The following is a 26655-nucleotide window of genomic DNA, read 5'->3' on the forward strand; positions in this document are numbered from 1 at the left end:
AGTTTGATTTTTTTGGACCAGGTCAGGAAGAATAGGCTTCAAACGGGATACAAGTATCTTGGATATAACTTTATACAGCGTGTTAAGACAGGAAATGAGCCTGAAATCTGAAACAAGAGAGGCACCCGATAGCTTAGGGATGAGCGCAAGAGTAGTGGCATTAGTGGCTTTGGGAAGAAAAGCTGAGTGGAAGAATTGAAGAATACTCGAAATGGTTTCTTGGCCAATGATCCCCCAAGCGGACTTGTAGAAAGCAGAAGTAAACCCGTCAGGTCCAGGAGCTTTATTAGCGTTTAGTTTAAACATAACTTTAGTAATTTCCTCTGAAGATGGAATTCTGATCATTGACTGCTTTGTTTCAGGCGAGCACCTATAACTGATCAAGTCTTGGAACCAAGTAAGCAAGGTAACCAGAGGATGCAAGACTGCTGGACTCAAAATGTGCTGGAAGTGACTAACAGCCATCATTCCCATTTCCTGCGGATCATCAACAACAATGCCTGCTATAGTAGAGAAAGACCTGATTGCATTGAATGCATTCCTAATACATGTCATCCGATGGAAGTAAGTTGTATTTAGGTCTCCTTCCTTTAACCAGTTGATTCGGGATCTTTGTTTAAAATAAGCTTCCTCCACTCTCCGTAACAGGTCCCATTTGGAGTGCAAATCTTGCTCCTGCTGGAAAAGAGTTGTAGTTGGATTCGCCAAGGCTTGTACCTGCACAACTTGAAGCAAACGGTTAGTCTCTCTTACTCGGTTTTGTATATCCAAGTAGTTCTCTCTTGATAGTATTTTTAACTCTCTTTTCAGCATTTTTTGCTTTGCACACAGGGTTGACAAACATGTTTCCAGGTGACATAAATTTCCAGCCAAAATCCAAGCAATTTCGATCGTTTCTAGGAAGCGAGGGTGGGAGGTGAGGAAATTGAAGAATTTAAAAGGCTTTGTGCGAGCTTGCGGAAGCGTTGTATCAAGGTCTATAAGACAAGGGGAGTGGTCAGAAAGTTCAGGGGCCAAGAAGGAGGCTACGCTGTTCGGGTACGAGGTAAGCCAGACATTGTTAACAAGGGCTCTATCCAGTTTTTTACAAATAGGGTTGGCAGGACTTTTGTTTGACCAGGTAAATAGAGATCCTTGGAAACGCAAATCAACCAATTCCATCTGTAACAGGCAGTCTCGCAGCTCAATCATTCTAGTTGTCAAGTGGTTAACCATAGGACTAGAGTGCTCGCCAGGCTGGGTTATTTGGTTGAGATCCCCAAACACCATCCAAGGAACAGTATCAAAGTGAAATCTTTGTTGAACTCCAATAAATTCACACCACAGGTCAGTGCGTTCTTCACTCGCGTTAGGAGCGTAGACTGCAGTGAAAAAGAACCTCTGGCCGCCTTGAATTGTTATTTCACTAGTTATCATATGTCTTGATTGGTGCAGGACTGAGACAGTAACTGGCGACTTCCAGATGATCACTATGCGCCCACTTTCCTCTTCAGCATGATTGGATGTAAAATGCCAACCGAGGCAGGTAAGGTTCAGAATACGGTTCAGGTTTGGTTCCTTTATATGGGTTTCTATAATAGCACCAAAAGAAGGCTTATGAAAAGCAAGCCAGGATGCAAAAGGCCGATGCTTATTCGGGTCATTAAGTCCTCGGACGTTCCAAAAAAAGGGTTTTATATACATCAGGATGGGATTAGAGGGTTAGGCTAGGTGAGAAGTCTCTCCCTTTGACAGGAGATTCTTCCCAGAAGGTGGAAGAGAAGAGTTTAAAGAAGGTGGAGGAGAAGTGGTTGAATGCTTAGGCACGGGAGATGAAGGTATGACCAATGGTTGAGTCATGGCATGTGAAGGAGGGGACACAGGTTGGGTTACTAGTGGAGGGTTAGTGGTTACAGCAGGGGGGTTAGTAGAAGAGGATAGTACAGCGAAAGGGTTAGCTAAGACAAGCTGAGAGGGATTACGGGATGGAGACGTGCAGTCCATAGGAGTGGGGGAAGGCGAACTTTCAGTTGGTGGTAAGGTTTCTGGGGCAGGTTCGATTACAGGAGATGGTTGAGTAGACCCAATAGGAGCTTCAGTACAGACAGCAACAGGCCCAGCTTGAGGACCCTCTTCGGAAGGTACTTGTATACTTTCTTTGGAGCCCTTCGGGACATAAGCTTGCTTAGTCTGCTCTTTACCTTTACTCTCCTTCGAAGTAGTTGACTTATTTTCTAACCATGATGGCTTAGCAGATGGACAAAATTTGATGACATGACCTATTTGCTTGCAGTGAGAGCAGGAGGGTGGAATCCATGGATACTCAACTGAAATTGTGATAACCTCTCCACTATCACGGACTATCTCCACTGAGGAAGGGAGAGGTAAGTTTAGGTTTCTCTCAACCTTTACATGGGCTTCAGAAATACTTACCAGGTTTTTAGTGAAGTCATCCATTTCCTTTGACTCACCAACTAACCCTGCCACTAAGCTTATTCCCTTATGATGCATTAGGTCAAAGGGCATTCCTTTTAGATGAGCCCAAATCGGTACTGCGTTTAGATCAGTACTGACACCACCAGAAGCGTCCCATTACGCCACCAAAAACATACATTCGCCAATGTACCACAGCTTTTTCTCCAGAACTTTGGTACGTATGTATTCATTAGGTAGACGTACCAACATTGAGTTATTAGCGTGGTTCAAATGTACTTCCAGTTTTTGTCCTTTGCCCCACATGTGGCTGAGTACACTTTGAATGTGTCTGTAAGTCGGGAGTAGACCTTTGAACTGACCAATTATAAAATCCTTATGAATTACAGCTCCTTCATGATATACCGAGTCAGGGATGACTATACGAGGAATACCATCATCCGAATAAGAAGCAGGAGCAAGACGTGTGAGCTTCCTATCCACTTCTTTCCTTAGCTTTTGAGCTAGTGTAACAGATGGAGTGGAAGCAGTTGTGCTAGTAAGAGGTTTAGGATTGGGTACATGGGGGGGCTGGGGAGTTTCTGTTTGCTGAGGGATGGTAGTCTGAGGTTGCTTTGAGGGGGAAGGGAGGAGAGGAGGTTGCGAGGAGGGATGGGTAAGAGGGATAGGAACAACAATGGTTGGGCAAGTACTTTGGATTGGAGTGGTAACAGTATTAACAGCAACAGGAGTAATAGACGGAGCCAGGGAAACAGTTTGGGAAGAGACAGCGGATAACCTTGTCTGAGTGGAAAGGAGCATACGAGTAACTTTTGGCTGGACAGGACTCAGGAGACCGTCAGTTTGTGCCTGAGCCGCAGTTTTAGCTGGTGTTATTGTAGCTCGAGTTTCAGATCTAGGGTTTAGATTTAGTGATTGGTTGTAAGAGTTGAGGATTGCTTGAGCTTGAGCACACACAACCACTGGAGTAGACTTATGATGAGCAGGAAGAGCAAGAATGATATTCTCCGGCTCGAATTGAGCAGTAGGAGATTGAGGAGACAAGGAGAAAGATGAGATAGGGGAAAGAGGGGGGAATTCAGAGAGGGATATGAGAGGGGAATGGTCAGGAGGGTCAGGGGGGAAGGGAGAGGGACGAAACGAACTGCCTTCAGCCGCGGCTGAAGTGGAATTTTGACCGGAAATTTGGTCCTCAGGAAACCAGCGGTTCGCCATCAGAAAAGCTTTTGACAAACTGTATAGTATATATATCTTGATATCGCAAAAAAATATTTACTTTTCAACAATTATATAGTTCTTACATTTTTTCCCTGTAATCTTTGTTTTTTTTTTTCAGTTTTCACGATATTAGGTTAATCTCTTGGCTAGTAATATTTTTAGTCTATTGTTTATTTCTCTTCTAGAAGCAAAATTGTGAAATTAAATGGAAGACATTTTGATAAATGAGATAAAAATGCTAACCCCATCAATAACGAAATATCTCCTTTTTGTGATCTTTATTCCTCCTCTTTTTTTTTATATATAATATTAATCTATTTTACAATATCTCATAACCACTGTAATTATCACAAATCTGACTTTCTTTTTTAATGTTTCAACAACTATATGGTATGATTATATCTTTTTACACAAATGTGAAATGTCTTCTCTGCGTGAGTGTGTGTGTCTCCCTCTCTCTTTCCCTCCGTTTCCTTTATCCACTACCGTTCGACACGTGACAAAATGGGCCAGGCGATGACGATAGAGACGACGTTGTCGTATTCCACAGCTCCATCTCCGGTGTATATTCCTGAGGTAAACCGGCGTGGTACGAAGCGGACCGGTTTAGACTTGGGTACGGATGATCTTGATCGACGGGTGCTATTGAGTAAGATGTGGGTCCGTTAAGCTGCGAGGCCACGAGGCGGTCCAAAGCCGCCCAGCTAGTAACGAAGCTAGTGTCCACCACGTTGCTGACGTGGATATTATGATTAGTGTCGGGAGTGCTCACGTGGCAGCTGTTGTTGATTGTTTGACTGCTAGGGCTTTCAAGGTTTGGGAGTTTCATGAAAGGGTCAAGATTTAGCTCTTCTTTACAAGATCGCCCCATAAGTTCGAGAAACTGCTCCAGAGTGTCCTCGTTGAAGATCTGAGACGACCTCGTCGTGTCTCCACCACCGCTCAGGGAAGCTCCTCCAACGGGACTGTTTAGGGTTTTGTGAAGATTCTTCTTCTTGAAAATACGACACACCACCCATCCTTCGTCTTGTGATGCTTCCCCTATAATACTCACCACCTTAAATATTCCAAAATAAAATAACTTATATCAGCAAAATTCATCATGTGTTGGGACACAGTCTGGTTAATCCAAAGAAAAAAGCGTAAAATTTTATATTTCAGTTGTATGTCGTGTTATATATATTAATATACAATGGAGATCGAAAATAAATATGTGAACTTTTATTATATATATTCTTTAATTTTTTCAATTTAAGTTGCAAAAGAACAAACGGTTTTTGTAAATTTATGTACGAACATGTGATCAATTTTTTTTTTCATATATTATGTAATACTTTCTTTGGTCTAGCTACTTGTACGTGTAAATAAACGAATAACTTTTATTATGGTCAATGAATCATAATCAAAACAAAATCGAGATTGTGATGTAAAATGAGACGTAACAGTGTCACCATATTCAAAAGAGAGCCCACATCCACATATATACTTCGGCTGAACTCTTAATTAAACGTTTCTGAAATAGATACATACCTCATGAACGGTGACATCCTCATGGGAAATAATGTTGTCGTCGAGTCTATATTCATGCATGATCCAGTCAGACTTTTGGCCGTGGGGAGCTCGACCTTTGTAGAAAACTAGGGTCTTTCTCATCCCTATCCTACGGCCATTGCTATATATGATCTTGTCGCGGCCCGTTGCTTTCCAAAATCCGGCAGCAGTGGCTCGGTTAGTTCTGGTTCCCGTCGGATACTTTTTGTCCTTGTGGCTAAAGAAATACCAGTCGTTTTGTGGCGTTGTTCCTATTTTACACATCTCTGCATAGCGACAAAAATATACAGTAAAGACTTTAAAACATAAACTGTATAAACTATTACTAAACGTATATTGGTCTTTGCAGTAACTAACTCCTAATGTAAACAAACAACAGCAACAACTAAGTGTAGATTCTCTGTACTCTAGTCATATATATTCTCGTAAAAGGATACATGGGAACGTCATGTATCAAAAGTGGTATAGACAAGACAGCCATTTATATATAAGGAAAAAAATATTAATTTCGGAAAATTGGATTAGGAGAGCGTGAAAAAAAGTAGAAAATTAACCCATAATTAATTTTTTTATAAACCTTGAATATCCCAAGGCTCGAGCTTGTTGAGATCAACGTCGCGAATGACATCCAGATCGATCTCGATGCTATTAACTTTCTTCCGGAGATAATACTGCAACAGCTCTTCCTCGGTCGGGTGAAACCTAAACCCAGGTGGCACTTGAGATTGTCCGTTCACTGATATGCTCATAGATTTGGACATCATCAAAGAGATTTCAAGATTAACTCAAGAACAGAGCTGTGAGGTTTGTTTAATTGTAACTACCGAACTGATGAAAGTTGGAGATGAGAGAGCTAGCGGAGAATGAGTATATATGTACTATATATATTTATTGTTGTATAAAAAACAAGATGCATGAGGAAAACGCATGTGTCTCTTTGTGCACCTTTTTTTTGGGTTTTCTTTAATTATTTTTAAACATTCAGCTCTTATCATAATTAGCTTTTCCATTTGTTTTCATTAGTTAGTTTGAAAATTAAAATACAACCCTCCACAGAGAACTATTAAGTTCACTGTCAATTATGAATGATTATTATTCTTTTGTTCTTTTTTCACAATTATTAGTTTCAATTTGATTTTGGCCCCTAGTTTAAATTGTTTTGCTATTTTGTTTGTTGTTATTTAATTTTCAAATTAAAACGTGAGCCTCACTATAGTGATTTTGTTACACATCTTTTACAAGAACTTAAAATCACCAAATATGACAAGAACAAGCAGCGAGATATTATCACTTGGGTTCAAATATGTTATGTATAATGTATATTGTTGAAAAAAAAAACCATCCAATGTATATTTTTTTCTCTCTCAAATTATTCGTTCATCTGTTTATTCATTAATTTCTAAAACTATGAAATCCACGTAAAACATTACCGAAAAAGGTACACTAAAACTTATTATAAATCCATCTTGATCTATTTATTATATTTTTCATATTGTATTGTTTTACATTTACAACGAGTTAAGAATTACTGTAAAGAAGAAAAGAAAAAAGAAACATAAAAAGGGATATATAGTTGTCGGATAAAAAAAAAAAAAAGGTGATGTAGTTATCAGAAGAAGAAAGAGTAGGCCCCATAAGGCAACTAGATTGTAGGAAGCAAGCCCACATCGTAACGACGACCCTTGACCTTAAAATTTCTATAGAAAAGCTCCCTTTAAACAAATTAACAACCCACACAACTTAGTAATTAATAATACCTCTTCGTCTTCTTCTCTCTTTTTCCCCTTACAATCTTTTTAGATTTATATAAACGAGGTTAACGAGCACACACTGTATATGAAAAAATGAAGTCGAAATAGGGTGTGTTAGAAAGTTTCCCTCCGCAAGATGTGGCTTTTCATCGAGAAATAAACGAACGCTTCACTTAAAAAGTTTTTTGTTATTTGTAAACGAAAAGGTTGATCATTACTAAAAAAAAAAAGTTGATGTGACAAGGAGTGTTTTTTCCGGATGTGACGAAGAGTTATATACAGTACATATATTTATAATATTGTGTTGTGTGTGTATGTTATATATACGTGGGAAACTATCTTCGGAAGAAAGTGGGATATAGTGCCCTAAACGTAGATTAATTGGTGTTCGAAAGATGGTGGAGTTGGGTAACGGCTCATGAGTGTTCCTATCCCACCCATCTGATCGAATAGGATTAATAACCGTTTCGTTTTTCTTAGCTATTGGAAACCTCTTGAGTTACATTTATTTATTATTAGAATGTTTGCTCGATCGTTCGATATAATTTTGTAGTCATGTAAATAATAATATCTAAAACGGTCAAAGTGCGTGATGTGTGTTTCTTTTCTAAGTTCTTGTAATAAAATCAATCTCTAATCTGTTTTACAAAAACATAGATAATATTATTAACAAAAAATTCCATATTTTGCAAGTTATAAGAATTTTCTCAATATCCCATCGATTCTTGTATTATTTTTATTCTATATTTTAAATAGTTTTGTTTTTGCTCATTTTTTTAAGTTAACCCGTAGCAGTTTATTGTTACGTTCTGTTAGAGATCACTATATAAAGGTGAGACTAAGGAAAGGTAACGATGACGTCAAAAACTTACGCTTTTAGAAATGTACATGTGTGTAAGTACATATACTTATTGTGTAGAAACGTAATTAAGAAAACAAAATTGATAGAGGTAAGGAGTGTTAGTGTGGTTGGAGCTAAGACTTTATTTAAGATTAGTTAAGAGGCCTTTCTACAATTGTCTAAACACAGAATCATTTTGTTGCGATTCCGGAATTCCATGCTTTAAATCATTATTTTTTAGCTTGATTAATGACATTGCACCCAACTTTATTTTTGTGTGTGTCTTTCATAAGTCCATGTTTTTATTGGTTGCGCTTTGAAAATACAAAATTTCTAACTACTACTATAAGGACCTGTAGAAATTTACAGGTCAATTATTATATTGATTCTTTCTTGTAGCCAATACAATTAATTCGTATATTTTTATAATTTTGTTTTATACAGGTTGTTTCTATTTTAAATATAACTTCTTCTTATAAGTTTTGAAGATAAAAAGAAAAACTGGTACTTAAGAAAATCATATTCTTTGAAGATAATAATTTTTTTTGAAAGTTATGCATGTGTGATTTTTTTTTTTTTTAATAACGTTCACTAAATTAAAGCAGAAGAACTGCATAAAAGAATTTTGTGTTTGTAGACTTGTATAATATTTAGTACACGTTTTTTCCATTGTGGATGTTGAATATACCATTAGCATCATGCCAACCCGTATCATCAACAACGTACCGTTTAAAAGTAAGATTTAGAAGAAAAAAATTAATGTTTTCTGGGCTCCATATTAATTTTGGCATGGAGAAGCTAAGTGAACATACACAGAAGGATGTAAGGAGAGTCCAATAACTTGTTTAATATGAATCTGTTCAAATAACAAGATGCAAATTGGTTTTTGAGTTTATGTATCCTAACTTGTTTTTTTTTTCTATCCATTAGCTAAAATCTAATTCAAAATATTTTAATATTGAATAAAGCTTGATTTTACTTGTATTTAAAAATCACAGAGTGAACGACGCATGCATTAATTAAAAATAAATCAATGATTATGTAACGTATTATTTTAATGGAGTTTTTAAATCCATTGAAATTCACTAACCAAATAATTTTTAAGGTATCATACTATCATGCATTATTATTCGTACGTTTCCGTTTTTGGTCTTTATAGTGTCTAATTCCATCTAGATGTCAACATCTAACATAGGTCTAAGTTCAGATAGTGATCCAATTCGATACAACACTAATTAACTAGTTTGGTTTTTTTTATAAATTGATTTTTAAAAAATTATTTAAAATTTCTACCATTAAACTACGTACAATAACCAATGTATCATTATATCGTGATCAATTAATTCGTTATTTTACAAAATTTAACATTATGGCAGAATATATGCGTAAGTTTTGGGAGAATACGTACAGGGGCGGACGCAAGTGTATCACTACATGGGCACGTGCCCCATACAAAATTTCATAATTTAAAAACTTGTTTTGCAATATGTAGTGGAGATGTAAGAATTGGTTTGTACTTTGTAGTGATTTTGTCTAGTCAGTTAGTTTTAGTTTACTATTTTTAAGTAATAAATATTTTCAGTGTTAGTTTATTTTTCTTTTATTTACCTCTTTTTGAACTGTTTGAAGGAATTACGTTAATATAAAGTACTACTAATGTTGATAAACACTAATTCAAACCTTTTTTTTTTTTCATGTTTTTATAGTAGTCTTTTAAAATAGAAGAATTGCACTCTATAACCAACAAAAAAACTATAATTCAACAACTAACTATTCTAATCATGAAAAGCTAATATACAATATATAAATTATAATATATACTATATTATCTTTGCTACCACCACCATCCCCACCCCCTACTACCACCAACCCCACCCTCTAAAACCACACTCTCTACCTCCTACAATCATCCGGCGGCCACCACCATTACCACTAGGGTTCTCAATGTACTATCTTCTAGAGTTTAGATTTCTCTAATCACTACCATCGAACCACCGCTACAGAATTGTCGGACCACCGCCACATAACCGTCGAACCATCGTCGAAGAACCGCCGGACCACCGCCAGAGAACCGTCGAACCACCACCAGAGAGCCGTCGGACCATCGCTGGAAAACTGCCAGACCATCGCCGGGCCGCCACCAGACCACCGCCGGAGTACCACCATCTCACCGCCGGACCACCGTCCACCACCACCGCCGTTTATCCCTATCCATCACTACCCTTAAACCAAAAAACCTAAAATAGTAATTTTACTCTACCGTTATCCTACTTTTCTAATTTTTTTTAAATAGATAACTATATTATTTGTTAATTCTTTTTTTGACTACTCAACTAATTCACCCTTTAAAATATATATATATTAAATTGTGCCCCATGTTAATAGCGGTTTATTCAAAAAAATAAACGTATATAGTAATAGTGTTGGCGTTTTTTCCCCATGGGCACGTGAAGAACTGTAGTTTATTGACGCTTCTTTTTTTTTAGTTCAAAGTTTCATTGACGCTTATTGTCAATTATTGGTTTACAAATTGATGTCATAAAACTGTCACATGCATGTTAATATACATATCTGTACGTTCTCACGACACGCGCGCGCCCATGTAATTGTATCAACGCCCCCAATATATTCATCTGACTTGATTACACAATATTCTTTTTTTTTTGTCTTTCAATTCCAGACCATAAATTTTATATTTAAAACTATTATTTTCTGCTATATTATTAGGTCATACATATTCTAACCTTCAATATGTCATAGATATATATTTCGTAGATGATATATAAATTTATGTGTAAATTGGTAATTAAAATTTCAGCTCTTAATTTCTGAAAATTTATATTTAATACACACAATTACAATTAGTTTAGTCATAATTTGTTTATAAATAGTATATTACTGAATATATTAAAGTCTACAGAGTAATTATTGTTTTTTTTTTGGTAAAAGATATATAATTGGTGATGGATGAAATATAATGAAAGGAACGGATGGCAGTTTTATGTTAAAATAATAAATACTTGAATTTGGAAACTCTCTAGAAGTTATAGAAAGTTTGCATGGGAAGCAATCTTAGTTTGGTGAATTTTCGTCAAAATTTGTTAAGCCTAATGGTGAGACGTCATATGACTCTACGCCCCGTTTTCTTTTAATGGCGAGGGGCAATTTTGTAGTTCCATTGATTTTGGACTCTTTCACGATAGTCTTTTATAGTATTGTTTTGTTTAACAATTTTTTTGTTGTCGTTGAAGGAGTGTTTAGTTACAGCTTGGGACGTTGCCTTTAATCAAAACCAAAGACGTTAATTAGTTTAAATCGTTTTCGACTGGTCCTTCTTACTATGGAAGAGGAGTAAATATATTGACCAACTTCCAACTCTCTAGCTAGTTGATCAGGTTAATGTCGAGATTTTCTGTTTTTTTTCATAGGAAATATCTGTAAGCTGTACCAGAAGAAGCAAGAGGAGCTGCTGCCCAAAATTAACCTTAAAATTTATAAGCTTTGCCTCAGAGCTTGAGAAGTTTCTGAAGGTACTGTATTCTTATATTTTAAAATTGTATAGTACGAAAAATATCAATTAGTTCAATTTTTTTTTGAAGTATGTATTTTATTTACCTTTTCTAACCCGACCAAAATATCTAGCTACATATTTCTTGAAATATTCTCGTTGCGATAATGCATTAACTAGAAGAAAAAAACTATTTAAGAGAATTTTAATGACTTTAAAAGTTATGTAAAATATGTTGTTATTCAATTAAGACTTTCTAAAACTTTTTTAAAATTTGGTGTTATTAGTTGTGGATTTATAAAAAGTAATCTAAAATCTTGATAAATCTATTGTTATTGGATTAAGAGTTTTACAAAGTCATTAAAAGTTTTATGTTATTCAAATAAAACAAAAGAATCTTGGATTGTTAATGAATTCAAATATTATGTTATTGGTTTAAGATTTTATACCAGTTTCTTTATAAAAAGAGTCATGAAAACTCTTTCATCAAATAGAGAGATTTGTGAATCATAGTTCATGACTTTTTGGGAGGCAGAGAAGAAGAATTGAAGACGTCGCAAACCAAATTCATATACCCAGAAAAAAATAGTGGCTAGGTTCCGGCTTTTGCTCCGACCCAAACCTGTCGTGTCGTTGTTACCCTACAAGCCTCCTCCTCCTTCTTCTTCGTTGATTACTCCGACAATAGAGTCAGTACATTCGCAGCCAGCACATGAATTGTGATAGACAAAGAGCAAACATGTACTTATGATTGTGAATTGTGAATGTGAATTGTTAAAGAAGATATATTTTACTAGTTATCTTGCAGAGAGCAAACGTATGTGAACAGAGAGTACTAAAAATACAAATCAAAACAAAAACTTGAGTTATTCAATGTCAAGAGGCGTTGAATAAAGATGATTTTATAGAAGATGAGATAAGCAAGAGAATTTTTTTTCTTTCACAGAAGCGTTGAATCAAAAGAATATTGTGCAGTATTTTTTTAGAAAGATTTTACAAGATTTTACGAGTGATTTTACAAGATTAGGAAATACAAATCAGCAAGATTTTAAACAACTTTCTAAACAATCACTTAGAATCCTCAATTTTATACTTTCCATGATTTTATTTAAAGTTATTAAAATTCTCTTAAAATCTCAAACCAATACCTCTCCTAATATGTATTTTTATGAGGCCTTTAATTTGACCCTTCAATCATGTAACAATTAGAATTAAGACGTACACCGTGTCTATGTACAAACAATATGCATAATATGAATTTCAATTTGGTATGCGTCTATCTCAAGATCATGTAGACATGCATGGGAAGATATCAATAAAATATAAACATGAATACAAAAGACATAAAAAGCCACAGACATTAACGTAACATGATGATTATGAAAATGAATAACGTTTTTCTCCTTACTTTTGTGAATTATGTTGATTAATGGCGGATTATTAGAGAGGACCGCCCAAATTTGTATAATTTATAGGGTAAACCCAAAGACACACAACAGATACACGAAATAAGCTAATATATAGATGATAAAGGGAACAGTATGATGAGAGCGCCTAATCGGGGAGGGGGGGGGGGGGTAATATGTGAAATTGATGGATGATCTGTCATTTTAAAATGTAATCATCTCAGAGCATATACGTACGTAGCTAAGACCTACCGTCGATCGCCTGAAACGATAATATTCTTTTATTAGATATTTGTCGTAAAGAGCCGCCAACCAAAAAAAAAGATACGGTCGTAAATATTCCAGTATCTCGTCTAACAATATATATAATTAACGGGAGGTATTGGTTTAGGATTTAAAAAAAAATTTAATGACTTTATGTTTTTTCTGATTGTTAGAATCATAGAAAATTGAAAGTTAAAAATGAAGGATTCTAAGAGATTGTTTAGGAAGTTTTTTAAAATCTTGATGATTTATTTTTTCTAATTTTGTAAAATCTTTCTATTTGATGAAAGAGTTTTCATGATTTTTGTTATGAAGGAAATGATATAAAATCCTAAACCAATAACATAAAATTTGAATTCATTAACAATCCAAGATTCTTTTGTTTTACTTGAATAACATAAAACTTTTAATGACTTTATAAAACTCTTAATCCAATAACACTATATTTATCAAGATTTTAGATAACTTTTTACAAATCCATAACCAATAACACCAAATTTTTAAAGAGTTTTTAAAAGTCTTGATTGAATAACAACATATTTTACCTAACTTTTAAAGTCATTAAAATTCTTTCTAAATCCTAAACCAATACCTCTCCCTAAATAACTTGGAACTATTAAAAAGGGTCTTCTTTTTTAGCACAGTTGTTTGTTATTCGCTCAAAATGCAAAAGAGAGAACTTTATGTTTTTCAACTATTTTCTAGGATTAATTAACTTCGTATTGTGAACTGAAATTTAGACTTAAAGCATATGTGAGTGAACGGCTACATACACGCTTAAATATTCTGCTTCGTTATACTGTATACATATATATATATATATATAATTTACCCAAAGGTCCCAAACCCACTTTAATTTAAAGTTAAATAACAAAGAGGTGAAAACCCGTGTTCTAACAATTATCGATTTTTTTTTTCTTTCTTTGTATGAATGTTATTTTATCAAAAATTTCTGTTACAGTATGTTATATTTATGTATATTCAATGTAAATTATTATACATGATACTTGTCACATTAAGGTTTTGATTTCAACTAAATCTCATTACCTTTCAAATTTTGGTGGATGGTGATGCTGCTTGGAAATCCGATTCCGAATCATTGTTAGATTTTTAATGTAATCTTTGTCGTCTTATATTTGTGCTCTTCTACTCATTGGTATCTATTGCCGAGCACGTATCTAATTATTTGCATGCATTACAGGATCAGGTGCGTGCGTATCTTTTTTTTTTTTAATTAGCTAATACGATTATTTTAATTATAGTTTTGAATGCATGGTCAAATTTCTGTAAATTTGTCCTTTTTAATACATTCATACATACATACATTATGCATTGCAAATCATGCATTTTCAGATATTGATATTTAAAGCTATAGTATAATGTTTTCATCAGCCTATTATATGACGTATTCACCCAATCGATAGTTACATAAGATTTGTCTCTTCGTGATGATTGTGTCCCTATATGCTGGCAAAATATAGCAATCTCTTGTATAGCTAGGCGATCTAAGACAGGACATAGCGGTCTGCTAATTTTGGTTAAGCTGCGTGAATCGTTATTGATTTGGAATCAGGATGTACATTTCATGGAAGTCGATGTCGTTCAACTTATAGAGTTAGGCACATGTTATATATATATATATATATATCTGAATGCGTTAGTATCAAAATTACAAGATGGCCTGTTCTTTTTCTTATCGCTAGATTAGCGACCAGCGACACACATTTAAAAAGCAACGAATGAAAAAATTGAGGTGAAAAAAAAAAGAAAACTGTTGTCGGCGATTACTTTTATAGTCATTGGTTCTAAAATACCATCACTGACATTTTTAGCGATTAAACTCTTCTCCTTCTCCAGAATGAAAAACAGTGGCTATAATTAATGAAAAGAGATAATTTATCATTTCCTTTTATTTTTTGCTGGTCGCTAGCTACAGCTATCCGAACAGGGCCGATATCTTTTATTGCACTTATATTTTGTTGAAACATATATATATATATATATATATATATATATATATATATATATATATTTGCTAAACAATTTCGTTGAAACATATTGAAAGCTATTATAACCAATTAACGTTAACAAAGAAACTACCTACTAGCTACACTTAATTACTAATTATTATTTTGTTCTATCAACCTTAACATATAAAATTTACAATCCGAATTTACTATTCAATTCAGTTGGTGGTTAAAGTAAACCTGAATTTTTAATTAAACTTATAATGAGTCTTCGAAGATTGGGCCTAGTGTGATACGTCCACACGTATGTTAAAAATTTAAAACAGCGTAAATAAAGTGTAATAATGGGCTTCACAGACATGGACTTAAAAAGCCCACAGAGCCTTGCTATCTTATCTCTTTTCAAGGACACGATCGTAAATAATATTAAAAAGTATTATAATATATATTTCCTTTTTTATGTAAATGATATCTCCTTTTTTACTAAAGTCCCATTTGCTGCCAACGAATATTCCACCACGTGGCAAATGAGAAACGTTGACGGTCAAAATAACGGAATCCGTATGATTCGCTGTCACGTTCATAACGCCACGGACACGACACAAAAAACCCAATCAACAGCGTTCTAACGGATTTCAGACTTTAAGGAAACAAAATCGCTGGACACGTCACGCGTCAATTAAGTAAACCCTTTTTTTTTTTGGTAAATAGTATAAAACCATCACTGAGTTCAATGATCCCATGCACGCGGGACCACGTACGCGTGGTTAAGTCTTATGATCTACACCGTTGGATTAAAACTCACTTTTTAATCCAACGGTAATTTTTGTGCAAGTTGAGAGAAAAAATAAAATTATAATTTTTTTCCTTAAATAATAATACTAATATTTGGAAAGTGGCTGAGCATAAACATGTGCATGCCTGCCTGTATCTTGCAGCCTTCATGTGGATTTATCAGTGCGACACTATCCATCATCAAATAAGGAACATATCTACACTTTCTTTATCCTAAAAAATTACATGTAAAGATCAAATATTTACATTCCAAAACCAAACGTAATAGACGACGAGCGACAAAATCAAAAGAGAGGATTTGTAAATTATAACTCATGCCATATATATATGGGATCCCATATATACAGGTCACTTGATTGATTAGTTGTTGTTAAGGAAAAGAATAAAGTTTTGGGCTATCAAATTTTTCGAATGTGATATTGACTTTTACACCGTGTTCTGACAATATGCATGTGTTGTTGATCGATATATACGGCTACAATGGTTTACGTACAAACCACAATATCTATATACTAGTAGTAACTTATTATAGCGTCTAACTATGTAATTATCGCTACTTTGGTTTTTTTCGACTTGTCTGATGAAGCTTTGCATGTTTTTTCCACTAACAATGGTAGCTAGGACTTTATAGATTTTGCCACTAATTTTAGCAAAAACTTTTTTTTTTTTTTTTTTTTCATAATATAATGCTTTTAGTTGAGAGAAAACGGCTAATGTCTAAACAAAAACAAAAACGGCTAATGATTGGTAGACACATCGATCATTCGTTGAGAGTTTTCAACAAAATATTTTAGACTATATATAGTATAATATGGAAACAAAAAAAAATGCATACATTTCCACAATTACCGTTAGTACTTAATAGTATGTAAATAGTGACAGATGATACATATTTGACGGCTCTGATCGAATAAAAAAGAAACTTGTACTAACAAACTTTATTAAAAGACAAGCTAAAATGAAAAATAAAAAATAAAATAAAAATTCTGCAAATGTTTTGAGGAAGACAACCTGGCTTCTGTGTTAAAAAAACCAGCAGGTCTGCCCTACTACAATTATAATTATCTCATTCTTTTTTTTTAATAAAGGATTTTTTTTTGCGTGTTAAAATTTGAAAAAAATACAAACATCCAAAAAAATTCGAAAAGAGAGTATTTAGAAGCTTGTGCCAGAAATTCAAGACCCATAAAAAAAAAATTATTCATACTTCATAGTATATTACATTATACATATGCAAATTCAGTCAAAATAAACCAAGAAATTACATTATACATATACTATTGAAAACCTTTCTATAGTAGTGTAAAATTGGGGAGAAATTTAAAATCCTTTTCTCACTCTGATATTTATTTATTATTTAGAGAGGAACGGTCAAAGTTTGTGTTTTTTTTTTGTTGTATAGAAAATAAAATAAGAATTTTTATTTATCGAGAATTTTGTAGACTTCAAGAGAGGGAGGTTGAAGACAGCGAAGCAAATGGTTTTTATGCAGCGGACCCAACACAAAGATTAAATTGGATATCACAAAACAAAACAACGCATAGTATATAAATACAGCGAAAAAGGTAAAATTGTTGGGTCCTCTCTCTCTCTTCTCTCTTCTCTCTATAGGGCCATTGTCGTCTCTCGTGGTCGTGGGTTCCCACTAGCAGCTTTCTTGTCTTCCTCCATTGGTTTCTCTCCCCTTTTCTTTTCCTTCAAATCAACCAAAACAGAGGTTTTTTGCTCTTTCTCTATTGTTTCACTCTTTAGGTCCAAAGTTTTCATCTTTTTTTTTTTTTTTTTTTGTTTCTTTCGTATTCTGTGAATCGTTTTCTTTTGTTGGGAGTGGTAAAGTTTCAGTTTTTTTTTTCCGTCTTAGTTCAAGATTTTGGGTTAAAGAAAGCCATAGAGATAGAGAGAGAGAAAGATTGAAACTTTCATGTGAATTTTTAGGGTTTGTGAATTGAGGAAAAAGCAATCAGATGGCTCAACAGAGACAGTTTCAGATGGAAGGTAATCATAATAGTAGTGGTGGTACGAACGATACCAAGTTGACGAAAATCTTCGTGGGAGGATTAGCCTGGGAGACGCAGAGAGATACAATGAGGCGTTACTTTGAACAGTTTGGTGACATTGTTGAAGCTGTTGTCATTACTGACAAGAACACTGGAAGATCCAAAGGATATGGATTTGTATGTTTCTTCTTCTTTCTTCTTCTACGTTTTTATTGTTAAAGTTTACCTTTTTTTTTTTTCTTTTTTCTAAGGCGGTGGTTTTGATTTGATCAGGTGACGTTTAAGGAAGCTGAAGCAGCCATGAGAGCTTGTCAGAATATGAATCCTGTGATTGATGGAAGAAGAGCTAATTGCAACCTCGCTTGTCTTGGTGCTCAGAAACCTCGTCCTCCTACTTCTCCTAGACATGGTTTTTTTTTACTCTCTCTCTCTCTCTCTCTCTTTCTCTAGAATGCAATGGAAACTACTAGCTTAGGGTGATTGAAAAAATCTGATCTTTTGGATCTTGTTACTTGATTAACACGTGAAAGAGTCATGTGTTGATTAATAAAGAAACTTGATTTGCAGGAGCAGGGAGATTCAGATCGCCAGGATCAGGAGTAGGATTAGTTGCTCCTTCTCCTCAGTTTCGAGCCTCTTCTTCTTCCTCTGCTTTTGTTCATCAGCACCAACAACAACAACACACTGGTCAATTCCCATTTCCTTACCCTGCTGCTTACGGGTAAGCGTAATCATCACATCAATAACAATCGTTTCTGGTTAATGTGTGTGGCAAGGCCCGAAACTAATGTTTTGTATATCTTCTTCTGCAGATTTGCTGGTTATTCTCAAGAGGGAATGTACCCAATGGTTAATTACTTTCATAGATCTCTCACAATGTAACTTCCATTTCACTGATAAAACTTTGAAGTTCTTATGTATGTGTTTTTGGTTTGCAGAACTACTACAATCATCATCTCTATGGAGGACAGCAGTTTTCACCATATGTGGGACATCCATCATCAGGATCAACAGGAATGTACCATGGCTATTATCCATTCTATGCTCAATACAATGCAGCACAAAGTAGCAATCAAGCTCAAGCTCAAGCTCAACATCATCAAGGTTCCAGCTTTCAATACACTGCTCCACCTCCTCCTCCTCTGCTGCAATATCCTTACTTGCCTCACCAGCAACACTTTAGTTCTCAGCAGCAATTCAGCTCTCAGCAGCAGCCTCCGCCTCCAGTCCTCTCCCTCCCAACCTCTCTAGCTCTATCATTGCCATCATCTTCATCACCATCCTCTACAACTTCCACCTCAGGTTTGATTTCACAACTCAAAATCTTAATTGAAAAACCATTGGACACATTGTTTTGAATCATGCTTGACTGTAATGTTTTGTTGCTTATTACTAGCTGCAACGACAGCAGCAACAAAAACAGTAGTTATTACTACAGCGACAAAGAATGCAGCAGCAGCAGCTGAAACAAGCAGCACCAAAGATGGCCATGAAGCAATAACAACATCAACCATCAAGATAGAAGATTGATTCAGTACTACTACTACAATAGCCAGAGCAAGGGACAAACTTCAGTGTACACTAACTCATCATCAATCTCTCCAACAACGTTCTAGAAACATTCATTCATCGGTCTTAGGAGTCTATAATCTTAATTAGTACTACTTAGGAGGAGGAAGGAAGAAGAAGAAGAAGGAAACAATCATATCACATTCTTTGTTTTTTTTTTTTGGTTATTTCAAGATTCATATTGCATTTTAGGTTAAAGAATCAAGAGAAGGCATTGGTTGCTTTTTTTTAGATTCTTAGAAGAAGAAGAAGCAGAAGAAAAAAAAACATGGATGGATGCAGAAAGCTTCATCATCAGATTATTACATTCATTTGGGGATTTATTTTTCAGGTTCAGAAGAAATGTTTTATGTCTTCTTTTGAACCCAAACTGGATTTTTAAGCTTCGGATAAGCTTGAAATCCTTTTTTTTTTCTTTTTCCTTTTCACATATGTAATTCTTGAAATTGTTATAATTCAATCACATTGCTTCTTCTTACCTATTTGTTCATTCTTTATTTAATTAATCAGCTGGTTCGTTCTAGGGAAAGTGAAACAACTCAAAATCCGTTCATCCTTCGCTTTCACCTAGCTAGAATTTTCTACTACTTTTTGAATATATTTAAAATTGAAACTTTTTATAAAAAAATAATTAAATTTTGAAATGGCATGATCATTTCATTTTCTTTTAAAGGGGGGTTCTCAGAGTAAAATGATGATTGTTTATCTTTGGATTCCAAAAGGGATCTTATGAAGACATAAAAAGTACCGGTCAAAAGACCGTTGGAATAAAACGGATCTATCTTCTTTTCATCCTCTATGGATAATATTTCATGACTACTACTAGTATTATTTTTTAAAATATACCCAACTCTTGTTTTTTTCCTTGTAACCAAAACATTTTTTTTAAAAGAACTTATGTGACACTTGTAGCAGAATAGACAGACACATGGAAGTCGTCTTTGTCTGCAATGTATAAAGGGAAAATGGACCCAAAAAATTGTATTTGGAATGAGTATTATTACTATGCAACCATTCGATGATGAGTGAAACTACCAATAAAATAAAATATGGTCAGACTTGTGAAAACAAAAAGTGAAAGTCAGACTCAGGTTTCACCAAAAAAAAAGCAAAAATGATTATAAGAGCCGAAGTATACAAAATTGATGGGCTATTTTAAATCTAAGGCCTAAATGATTATAAAGCCCATTATTGACTTTTAAATATGTAGACAGACATGTGTAACTAATTTGGCCATAAAAAGCTTATAGCCTTAGATATGTAAACACGCAAGAATATGTTTACATTATTTATTACGTACTGTCCTAATCATATAGATCGAGAGATATTTTTCTTTTTATTAATTTATTAATGATGGGACATTTTTATTTTTTTCTACGCAAAGCAAAGTTTTATAGATGGTTCTAGAACTCCTTTTGATATCCACAGAAAATTTTCTTTAATAAAAAAAAAATATCATTCCATTTTCCATTTCCAAATTTACGCGGCCACTACACTACTAATCTGATTTAAATAAAGCTAGTGGCATTTCATATATATAATAAAGTAATCAAATTGTTAATTCCCAGTTGAAAAGTTAAATAAATTTGCTTTATGGAAAAAGGGGGAAAGAAAAAAAAAAGGCCATCCAATTTGAATGATACATAGGAAGGCTAGAAGAACAGTAGGAAAAAAAATAAAAATCTCTTTGTACTTAAAAAGAATTAATTAAATCCAACCAAAGAGATGAAAACTGAGCCACACAAAGAAAAAGAAAAACACGTGTCAAGCGCATGACCACGAGATGAAACTCAGGCGAATATCTTCACTTCCGTAGAGGAAACAGGTAAATGACACGTGTAAATGTGGACCTGAGAAGCAGAGAGGAGAGAGAGGACCACCTCCACCGAATCAGCCGCGATACAGAGAAAATCAAAACAATGGCTCATATTAAGCCACGTCATCTCAGTGAAGGCCCGCCTTTATTTCTCACCGTTAATTAGATTTCTCTATTTGTTTATTTTTCTCTCTCTACAAGTCTTCTTCCTTCTTTCTCCTCTTGATTGTTAGATATTTTTTCGTGGTTCTGATCCAAAGATACCAATTTTTTTCTGAAAAAGAGTTTCGTTTTTTTCTTCTTCTTCTTCTTCATATTCAACATCTTCTCTGATATTTTCTCTCTCTCTCTCTCTCTCTCTCTCTCTCTCTATCCTTTTGGTCGGACTAAGATCTGTTATTAATCGAGAGTCTCGTTTCGTTTGCTGTGTTTTGACTTTTGTTGGTGTTACCGAGTTCTGCTTTTTTGTTTGTTTTGAGCTCTGATTCGATGGGGGAGATTGTGGTTTTAAGTAGTGATGATGGTATGGAGACGATTAAGAACAACAACAGAGGCAAGTCATCTGAAGTTGTTCAGTGGGAGAAGTATTTGCCTAAAACTGTTCTTAGGGTTTTGTTAGTTGAATCTGATGATTCAACTCGTCAAATCATCACTGCTCTTCTTCGTAAATGCTGTTACAAAGGTCGATTCATCTTTTCTGATAAAAGTTTGCTTCTTTTTTTTTGTTTATGTCTTGATTGATTTTGAAGATGTTTGACCTGTGAAACTAAAAAAAAAAAACTCGATCTTGCTTGTTTTGATTTGATACAGTTGTAGCTGCTTCCGATGGTTTAGCTGCTTGGGATATTCTTAAGGAGAAGTCTCATAACATTGATCTTGTACTAACAGAGCTGGATTTGCCATCTATATCTGGTTTTGCTCTACTTGCTTTGTGTATGGAGCATGAAGCTTGCAAGAACATTCCTGTCATAAGTACGATGGTGATCCCCTTAGTCCTTTATGCCTTATAAAAACGCCTCTTTATGTGTTTTTTTGTGTGTTCTCATATGCTTTATTTTCGTTTTCTTTCTTGAAATGAATAGTGATGTCTTCGCAAGATTCGATAAAAATTGTGTTGAAGTGTATGCTGAGAGGTGCTGCTGATTATCTTATTAAACCCATGAGGAAAAACGAGTTGAAGAATCTATGGCAACATGTTTGGAGACGACTTACTGTAAGATTTTTTTTTTTTTTTTTTTTCCTTTTTTGGTGTTTTGAAGTTTCGTTTCCTTGTGTTGATATTTGTAGTTTGAAAGACTTAACTGTGTTTTTTTGGTTATGAATCAGTTGCGTGATGATCCTACGGCTCATGCTCAAAGTTTACCAGCTTCACAGCAGAACCTTGAAGATACTGATGAAACTAGTGCAGATTCCAGATATCATTCCGACCAAGGAAGTGGTGCTCAGGTATATAGATGTTACCACTGACTTGTTACATGATATATGTGTTTGATTATATTTTGTATGAGTTGTGGCTGGACTCTGAAGTCTTTCAACTTGAGATTGTATTGTATTGTATTGTCACTTTTCAAGAGCTTTTGTTTATATGTGCACATTCAAATTATTCAGGCTATCAGCTACAACGGCCACAATAAGGTAATGGAGAATGCCAAGTCACTGGATGAAAGAGACGAGGTTAAGGATTCTGGTAGAAATGACAAAAAGCCCAAATCTTTTGATGTGACAATGGATTTGATTGGTGGAATTGACAAACGGCCTGAGAGTATCTATGAAGACAACAGTCCTGACGCGTGTGCTGGTCCCGAGCTTGGACTCTCTCTGAAAAGATCTTGCTCTGTTAGTTTTGAGAAGCAAGATGAAAGCAAGCATCAAAAGCTTAGTCTCTCTGACGCATCAGCCTTCTTAAGGTCAGTGTGTTTCCTTGCTCGAAAAAAAAAAGAATGTCTCCAATGTTGTGATCAGTGTTTTAATGAAACAACTTTACTTATTATTAACCTGCAGATTTGAGAATAGCAAGACAGCAGAGAAAGCAGTGGTTGCTTTAGAGGCGAGTAGTTCAGGTGAGCCAAAGACACCAACCGAATCACATGAAAAGTTAAGAAAAGTAAGATCTGATCAAGGAAGCGCCACAACGAGCAGCAACCAGGAGAATATCGGATCATCAAGCATAACCGAACAGAACGAGTTAAGCATCCCTCACCAAGTTCTTCCGTCTGCAGTTACAAATCAAGTGCAAAATCCGCAAGATTCCCCAGTTCCAGTAGTAGAATCAAATCGTTTGAAAGGTAGCAAGGAAGCAGAAGTTGGGTCTCAAAGCACCTGCAACACAGATGAGGGGATTGCAGGACAAAGTAGCAGCACAGAGAAAAAGCCAAAGGAAGAAGAAAGTGCACAACAACGTTGGAGTCGGAGTCAGAGAGAAGCTGCACTGATGAAATTCAGGTTAAAGAGGAAAGATCGATGCTTTGATAAAAAGGTAAGAGACACACACAACAAGCTTTGATCATAAAACAAAGCATGTGAATAATCAAAAAAACAGGAACGAACTGATTCAGTGGATGGATATACAGGTTCGATACCAGAGCAGGAAGAAGCTAGCGGAACAACGTCCAAGAGTGAAAGGGCAGTTCGTGCGTGCCGTCAATTCAGACTCGTCTACAAAAGCCTGAAACAGCTCAACAAAAAAAAAAACTCTTTATAAGTTTTATCTCTCGATTTCTTTTGTTAGTTTTCATTACAATAGAAACCAAACTTATTTAGATTTGTTTTTCTTTAGTGTGCTTTTTTTTTTTTTTTTTTTCTTGTATTTGATTGGCTACTTCTGAGAGTAACTTTTGTATATATACAACTCTGATAAATGAGGAGTTCGCTATGCTAAAACCGTAACTTGAATTTCGTTATGCTAAACCTTTAGCAGTATAACTGTATAACATACACAATCAATCATTAGACTAAACCGCCACTCCGAACCAGTCAATCATAATTGGACCAATCATTGAATGAAGAAATAAATGGTTAAAAAAGACAGCAAATATTACCGGTCCATAGAGTGTCGGCCACGTGTTCCTCATTATTACCGTGAAAGGGAAAGGGAAAAAAATCAAAATTGGAACCAAAGAGAGAAAGATCTCTCTCAAAGGGAAGATAAGAGAGAAAGCGGACCCAACGAAAAAAAATAAAAAAGGGTTAGGTGGGTTGGATCTCTCTCATGTAATCGGTGCTCCCTCCCCTCGAATTTGTTTTCCTTTTAAAAAAAACATAAAGCCTTCTCCTTTTGGCCGCCTCTAACCCCAGAGAGATTCTTATTATACAGCTGAATCTTCTTCAATTTTGTAACTTGAATCTCTCGACTCTCTCTCTTGGTGAGTTTCTTTTTCTCTCTCTCTTTTACTAAGGGTTTCTATATATTTCAATTGTTGCAGCTGCTCTTTGAACCCTTCTTCTTCCTCCTCACCCAGGCGGCAAGCCCACTTTTTTTTTTTTTTTTTTTTTTTTAGGGTTTGGTGTTTTCCTCAAAATCTTGACTTTTTTATTATCTGGAATTGGTCTTTGCTGGGGGGGGGGGGGGGGACGTTTCGATTTTATTATTATTTTGTCCAACTTGAATCAGTATTTGCTGATGCATTATATTATGAAATCGTGTCATTCTGAATCGTGTTAGGGTTTGTAGATTCTACACTTTCTGACATCTGACATCTGGAATTGGTCTGATTGGGACACTTTTGATTCTCTTTTACTGTTGTTTGTTTCTTTATTGGGTGTCAAACTTGAATCAATATCTGTATTGTTTTTGGCTTTTCACTCTTAACTTCTGATGATTATTATATGGTGTGAAACCGTTGACTAGTTTGTTTTTTTTAAATTCCTTCGTTTGTGTTTTGCTTGAAGAGTTCCTCCTTCTGTAGCTCTCTACTAGTTGTGGTATACATGTACTAGTCCTCTGATTTGATATTTCTTGATAAATTTGCTTTCTTTTTTTTGTTGAAACAGACCTATCCGGAAAGCTATTTGTTTTGGTTCATTTGAATTGGGGTTTTGTTGTCTTATTATCCGAGGTAGCTGATTTGTGGTTTGCTTATTGTAGTTCTCTAGATCCCATTCAGGCCTTTGTTTTGTTTATTTCTCATTGTCCCTTAACGTTTTCTCTTTGCAGATGGAGTCTTCAGGTTCCCAGCATAGTCACATTGTTGAGGTTAATGTTGGAAAATCTGGTGAAGAAAGAATTATTGGGGGAAGCAAAGTATGTGGAGAAGCGCCCTGTGGGTTTTCAGATTCTAAGAATGCTTCCGGGGATGCTGCAGAACGTACTGCTTCTATGCGTAAGCTTTGTATCGCGGTTGTGCTGTGTCTAGTGTTCATGAGCGTTGAGGTTGTTGGTGGGATCAAAGCCAATAGTTTGGCCATTCTTACCGATGCTGCCCATTTGCTCTCTGACGTTGCTGCCTTTGCGATCTCGCTGTTCTCTTTGTGGGCTGCTGGTTGGGAAGCGACTCCGAGGCAGACTTACGGGTTTTTCAGGATTGAGATTCTGGGAGCTCTTGTCTCTATCCAGCTCATTTGGTTGCTCACGGGTATTCTGGTGTATGAAGCCATTATCAGGATTGTTTCCGAGACCAGTGAGGTTAATGGATTCCTCATGTTTCTTGTTTCTGCGTTTGGTCTAGTGGTGAACATCATAATGGCTGTTCTGCTTGGGCATGATCATGGTCACAGTCATGGGCATGGGCATGGGCATGGGCATAGCCATGGTCATGACCATCACGATCACGGCGGAAACCATAGCCATGGGGTGACTGTTACTACCCATCACCATCATCATGATCATGGAGAGGACAAGCACCATGCTCATGCTCATGGGGATGTTACTGAGCAATTGTTGGACAAATCAAAGACTCAAGTGGCGGAAAAAGAGAAAAGAAAGAGGAACATCAATGTCCAGGGAGCTTATCTTCATGTCCTTGGGGATTCCATCCAGAGTGTTGGTGTTATGATTGGAGGAGCTATCATATGGTACAATCCTAAATTGAAGATAGTGGATCTTATCTGTACGCTTGTCTTTTCGGTTATTGTCTTGGGAACAACCATCAACATGATTCGAAGCATTCTAGAAGTATTGATGGAGAGTACACCCAGAGAGATTGATGCCACACAACTCGAAAAGGGTTTGCTCGAAATGGAAGAAGTGGTGGCTGTTCATGAGCTCCACATTTGGGCAATCACTGTGGGAAAAGTGCTATTGGCTTGCCATGTCAACATCAGACCAGAAGCAGATGCAGATATGGTCCTCAACAAGGTAATTGATTACATCCGCAGGGAGTATAACATTAGTCATGTTACGATACAAATCGAGCGCTAAAACTAAAAGCAAAGCAAGATCTGATGAGGGATTTTGTATCAGCATTCTCATTAACAATAATATTAATAAAGTTTCTACCTTTTTCCACTTGCTTCGTTTCTTTTGCTTTATAGTTATATGTCATGATCGTTTGGTTGTGCACAAGTAAGCATTATTCCTCTTCAAAGAAGAAACTTTTTGTCCTTGTTTCGAAAAGGGTGAAAG

The 26655-nt window shown here is 35.4% G+C and overlaps 4 protein-coding genes and 2 long non-coding RNA genes across 8 annotated transcripts; 5 read left to right on the forward strand and 1 right to left on the reverse strand.

Annotated features, from left to right (window-relative positions):
- Window positions 1-24: 24 nt before the first annotated feature.
- LOC147946418 (uncharacterized) lies at window positions 25-1318 on the forward strand. The gene is made up of 5 exons (XR_015596222.1): window positions 25-272; window positions 363-564; window positions 649-738; window positions 832-1045; window positions 1171-1318. It is a non-coding gene; the product is annotated as an uncharacterized LOC147946418 (long non-coding RNA).
- Window positions 1319-1437: 119 nt separating this feature from the next.
- On the forward strand, window positions 1438-3489 carry LOC147946419 (uncharacterized). The gene is made up of 4 exons (XR_015596219.1): window positions 1438-2120; window positions 2273-2363; window positions 2494-2629; window positions 2802-3489. It is a non-coding gene; the product is annotated as an uncharacterized LOC147946419 (long non-coding RNA).
- Window positions 3490-3879: 390 nt separating this feature from the next.
- Window positions 3880-6206, reverse strand: LOC104783262 (NAC domain-containing protein 43-like). The gene is made up of 3 exons (XM_087511268.1): window positions 5759-6206; window positions 5161-5447; window positions 3880-4687 (listed from the first exon to the last, which is right to left on the reverse strand). The coding sequence occupies exons 1-3, from the start codon at window positions 5943-5945 to the stop codon at window positions 4106-4108; spliced, it is 1056 nt and encodes a 351-aa protein (XP_087367394.1). The 5' UTR covers window positions 5946-6206; the 3' UTR covers window positions 3880-4105.
- An 11023-nt stretch (window positions 6207-17229) lies between these two features.
- Window positions 17230-19757, forward strand: LOC104783263 (uncharacterized). Its single transcript, XM_019245119.2, has 7 exons — window positions 17230-17430; window positions 17649-17887; window positions 17984-18119; window positions 18278-18431; window positions 18523-18559; window positions 18649-19012; window positions 19107-19757. The coding sequence occupies exons 2-7, from the start codon at window positions 17678-17680 to the stop codon at window positions 19238-19240; spliced, it is 1035 nt and encodes a 344-aa protein (XP_019100664.2). The 5' UTR covers window positions 17230-17430; window positions 17649-17677; the 3' UTR covers window positions 19241-19757.
- Window positions 19758-21270: 1513 nt separating this feature from the next.
- LOC104783264 (two-component response regulator-like APRR9) lies at window positions 21271-23975 on the forward strand. 2 transcript variants are annotated; one of them, XM_010508394.3, is made up of 7 exons: window positions 21271-21777; window positions 21906-22067; window positions 22178-22308; window positions 22422-22541; window positions 22704-23002; window positions 23097-23571; window positions 23666-23975. In XM_010508394.3, exons 1-7 carry the CDS (start codon window positions 21585-21587, stop codon window positions 23762-23764), a joined length of 1479 nt encoding a protein of 492 aa, XP_010506696.1. In that variant the 5' UTR covers window positions 21271-21584; the 3' UTR covers window positions 23765-23975. The 2 variants fall into 2 exon arrangements, with proteins under 2 accessions (XP_010506696.1, XP_010506697.1); XM_010508395.2 differs by having other exon boundaries at window positions 21320-21777; window positions 21906-22075.
- Window positions 23976-24155: 180 nt separating this feature from the next.
- LOC104783265 (metal tolerance protein 1) lies at window positions 24156-26538 on the forward strand. 2 transcript variants are annotated; one of them, XM_019245120.2, is made up of 3 exons: window positions 24156-24457; window positions 25086-25150; window positions 25249-26538. In XM_019245120.2, exon 3 carries the CDS (start codon window positions 25249-25251, stop codon window positions 26449-26451), a length of 1203 nt encoding a protein of 400 aa, XP_019100665.1. In that variant the 5' UTR covers window positions 24156-24457; window positions 25086-25150; the 3' UTR covers window positions 26452-26538. The 2 variants fall into 2 exon arrangements, with proteins under 2 accessions (XP_019100665.1, XP_019100666.1); XM_019245121.2 differs by lacking the exon at window positions 25086-25150 and having other exon boundaries at window positions 24198-24457.
- Window positions 26539-26655: the final 117 nt, after the last annotated feature.

The sequence above is a fragment of the Camelina sativa genome, chromosome 4 (genome assembly GCF_030686135.1).
Source record: "Camelina sativa cultivar CO46 ecotype springtype chromosome 4, ASM3068613v1".
In the NCBI taxonomy this organism is placed as follows: domain Eukaryota; kingdom Viridiplantae; phylum Streptophyta; class Magnoliopsida; order Brassicales; family Brassicaceae; genus Camelina; species Camelina sativa.

Bases quoted from the DNA above. Each gene is read 5' to 3' on its own strand.
- LOC104783262 (XM_087511268.1), bottom strand. From the start codon at position 5,945: ATGATGTCCAAATCTATGAGCATATCAGTGAACGGACAATCTCAAGTG. The intron at 5,448-5,758 runs GTTTATAAAAAA...GTCGCTATGCAG, and splicing joins CGAGCCTTGGGATATTCAAG to AGATGTGTAAAATAGGAACA. The intron at 4,688-5,160 runs GTATGTATCTAT...GGAATATTTAAG, and splicing joins AGGATGTCACCGTTCATGAG to GTGGTGAGTATTATAGGGGA.
- LOC104783263 (XM_019245119.2), top strand. From the start codon at position 17,678: ATGGCTCAACAGAGACAGTTTCAGATGGAAGGTAATCATAATAGTAGT. The intron at 18,560-18,648 runs GTTAATTACTTT...TTTGGTTTGCAG, and splicing joins AAGAGGGAATGTACCCAATG to AACTACTACAATCATCATCT. The intron at 19,013-19,106 runs GTTTGATTTCAC...GCTTATTACTAG, and splicing joins CTCTACAACTTCCACCTCAG to CTGCAACGACAGCAGCAACA.
- LOC104783264 (XM_010508394.3), top strand. From the start codon at position 21,585: ATGGGGGAGATTGTGGTTTTAAGTAGTGATGATGGTATGGAGACGATT. The intron at 22,542-22,703 runs GTATATAGATGT...CAAATTATTCAG, and splicing joins ACCAAGGAAGTGGTGCTCAG to GCTATCAGCTACAACGGCCA. The intron at 23,572-23,665 runs GTAAGAGACACA...ATGGATATACAG, and splicing joins ATCGATGCTTTGATAAAAAG to GTTCGATACCAGAGCAGGAA.
- LOC104783265 (XM_019245120.2), top strand. From the start codon at position 25,249: ATGGAGTCTTCAGGTTCCCAGCATAGTCACATTGTTGAGGTTAATGTT.